Raw genomic sequence first — 2,941 nt, 5'->3', positions numbered from 1 at the left:
TCTTCTTCTTCTTCTTTTTTTTTTTTTTTTTTTTTTTTTTTACCACAAATGCCATTGTTTATTTGATGTGTTTCCAAAATCAAAACATTTTCAAACACAACTAAGATATAAAATACAGCATAAAAATCAGATTTATACCTATTCCCACATAAAGCAAAAGCATTTTCAGAGACTGTTTTGCTGAAATCCATGGGTAGATTGTGTCTTCCTCTTCTGGTCCAGCTCACTCAGGCAGCAGACTGGGCACCCAGGGTGGAGGCCACCCCTGCTGACCCTTGTACCCTTCCTGGGTCAGCTCTACACCACAAACCAGCCAACAGTGGCACCACAGGCACTGGTGTGGCCCAGGGTCCCCTGATGGGGCCATCACACTGTATAATCAGGAGGGATGCGTGCCAAGGTAGCTCTGCAGCTAATAGGGGTCCTGCGTGTTGTAAGCAGGAGACCAGAAGCAGGAAAGACCCCATGGTCTGAAGCCACTGCTGGATCTTCATACACGCTGAGGGAGCAGGCCCCAGGCAGAGCCCCAGTGGCAGGTAGAACACAAGGTAGTGTGGAAAAGGTGTGCCATCATGGCCTTGTGGCAGGTAGGGCCAGGGGAGAGGAGACAGGCTTGACAAGCCTGCAGCAGCCCCAGGGCACACCTCAGCCCCACATGCCTAGGAAGGGCTCCAGGAGCTATACCCAGCATGGGATAAGTGGCCATCTTCCCTCCCATCGGACGCCTCAGTCCACTGTAGGATCTGGTGGGAGGGGGTGTTTTCCAACTACCCTTCTGGCACTACCATGCAGATGAGCAGGGCACCACAGCAGCATACCCCCACCCCACCAAAAAGAGGAACACGGTATAAGGCAATGTTAGAAAACTTTAAATACAGGATCAAGATCAAATTGGTAAGGCATCACAATTGTAGAAAGTAATCTTGGCTGCATTGGCATAGCAAATGGACAAACTGAGCAAGCGAAACCTTGGGAACAGGTGACTCAGGGCCACCCACAGGGCAGGTACAGTCTGGAACCATGCTGCCACGCTGGGAACAGCGCAGCCTAGGGCAGCCGGGCCTTGCTCTGTGAAGGTCAAGTTGAGGTAACTTGGTTGAGCCTGTGGGTCTCCAATCTGGGAGCTCCTGTCACTGCTGGGTCCCCTGCTGCTGCTCCTCCCCAAGCCATTCAGTGGAGAGGCTGGCCACCCTATGTGCAGCTTCCCAAGGCTGTCTACCCCTCAGTCCCTGCCTTGAGCCAGGAAAGCTCTGGGAGGGTGTCTATCCCAGTGAATGGAGCCCATCTGAGCTGATGGTGTTAATGACTTCTAGCTCCAGCAGCAGCCCTGGTCTCCCCGCCAGTACCGCAGCATGTGGGGCTGGGGCACCTCTAAATAGCCTGACTCTAAGGTATTACAATGCAGGGGCAGAAACAACGTCCAAGCCACTGATGCCGTTTCAACCAGGGAGCTTTGCATGTGAAGTCTGGCTGCATCATCCAAAACCATTTAGTAGTTTGAGCTAAGAATGTAAACTTAAAAAACAACAGGGGGGCTGCTCACAGTACAGTGTGACGTCCCTCACCCCTAAAAGGACTCAAAAACAGGACTGAGGCCATAAGCCACTGAGCTGGTTACACCAGGGGATGGCCAGGGGACTGGCCACACGGGTCAGCACTCAATGGTCAGATACCAGCCTGTGGTTCCAGAGCAGGTTTTGCCCCCAATTTTCAGGTGTCTGCAAGTAAAGTTCTCAAACCTGGGTGCCTTTACCAAGGGAGGGGAGGGAAGAGGACATGGAAATGCTGGCAGTTTGTTGACTCCACCCTGAACCAGTCCACAAGGGCACAGGTCTTGGCCAGATAGGGTAGGGATCTGCTCATTACCACTCTTTCTTCTTTTCATCCATGGAGACACCCCCAGGGCCCAGGGCCACCACCAGGAGCAAGCCTCCAATCACCGACATGGTCTGGAAGAAGTCGTACTTCAGGAAGTCGTGCATGGGCTTATAGACTGGAATGGTCCAGAAAGCGTTGAAATACACGTTGATAGCAAACAGCCAAACGACAAGAGTCAAAGCCGCCAGTTTGGTTTTAAAGCCAATGGCCACTAAGATCATCAGAGCTGTGCCCACGATGTTCTGGATGATAGAAAAGAAGCTGGCATCAAAGTGAAGGAGGGTCATGAACATCAAGACTAGCAAAACCCTGCCTCCGAGTTGCAAGTACTATTTGGGAGAGCTCTCACGCATGGTGGGGACGCCTGCAAACATGCTCTTCCCTTCCGAACCGGACTCTGCTAAGAGCAGCAACAAGCCTCCTCCAAGGGCCAGGTTCCTCATCAAGAACTTCAAGTCCCACAAAATGCTGTAGGCGATCGTCTGCAGTGCTATGATTCCGAAGAGCCCAAAGCAGGCATACTGCACGAAGTTCCTGCTCAACACCAGGACACAGCCAGTCAACTGTCTGAGCAAGTTGAGGAACACGAAGGACGAGGCCAGCAGGTAGCCGCAGCTCCAGGTGGTGTCGATGTAGTCACGCTGCTCGCTCCACTGGAACCACATGCGGATGCCGTCCTCCAAGAAGGTGCTAATCAGGCAGAGGCGGGCCACGTGGGGGAGGTACTGCTTGGTGACTCGCAGAAACTGGTCGGCGAAGTCCTCGGCCGTGCCCATCAGGTCGTTCTGGCCCATGGCGGCAGGAGGCTCTGCTGGCTGCTCTTCTTCTTCTTCTTCTTCTTCTTCTTTTTTTTTTTAATAACTTTGTTTTACTTTGTATGTGGTACTGAGGATCGAACCCAGAGGCTCACACATGGTAGGTGAGCACACTACCACTGAGCCACAACCCCAGCCCTGCATTGCTTTCTTAAAATACTCTGACCTGGGAATCGTGACACATGCCTGTAATTTCTTTGACTTGGGAGGCCGAGGCAGAGGATTACAAGTTGGAGGCCTGCCTCAGC

At 52.4% G+C, this 2,941-nt stretch overlaps 1 protein-coding gene across 1 annotated transcript; it reads right to left on the bottom strand.

Moving 5' to 3' along the window:
* Positions 1–848: 848 nt before the first annotated feature.
* LOC306666113 (surfeit locus protein 4-like) lies at positions 849–2,693 on the bottom strand. The gene has a single exon (XM_079147974.1). The coding sequence runs from the start codon at positions 2,670–2,672 to the stop codon at positions 2,208–2,210; it is 465 nt and encodes a 154-aa protein (XP_079004100.1). The 5' UTR covers positions 2,673–2,693; the 3' UTR covers positions 849–2,207.
* Positions 2,694–2,941: the final 248 nt, after the last annotated feature.

This window comes from Sciurus vulgaris (assembly GCF_902686455.1).
Source record: "Sciurus vulgaris genome assembly, chromosome: 7".
Lineage (NCBI taxonomy): Eukaryota > Metazoa > Chordata > Mammalia > Rodentia > Sciuridae > Sciurus > Sciurus vulgaris.
Note: the sequence above shows the minus strand (reverse complement) of the source record. Positions and strands in the feature narration are given on the sequence as shown.

Excerpts from the sequence above, each read along its gene's own strand:
- LOC306666113 (XM_079147974.1), bottom strand. The coding sequence starts at position 2,672 with ATGGGCCAGAACGACCTGATGGGCACGGCCGAGGACTTCGCCGACCAG.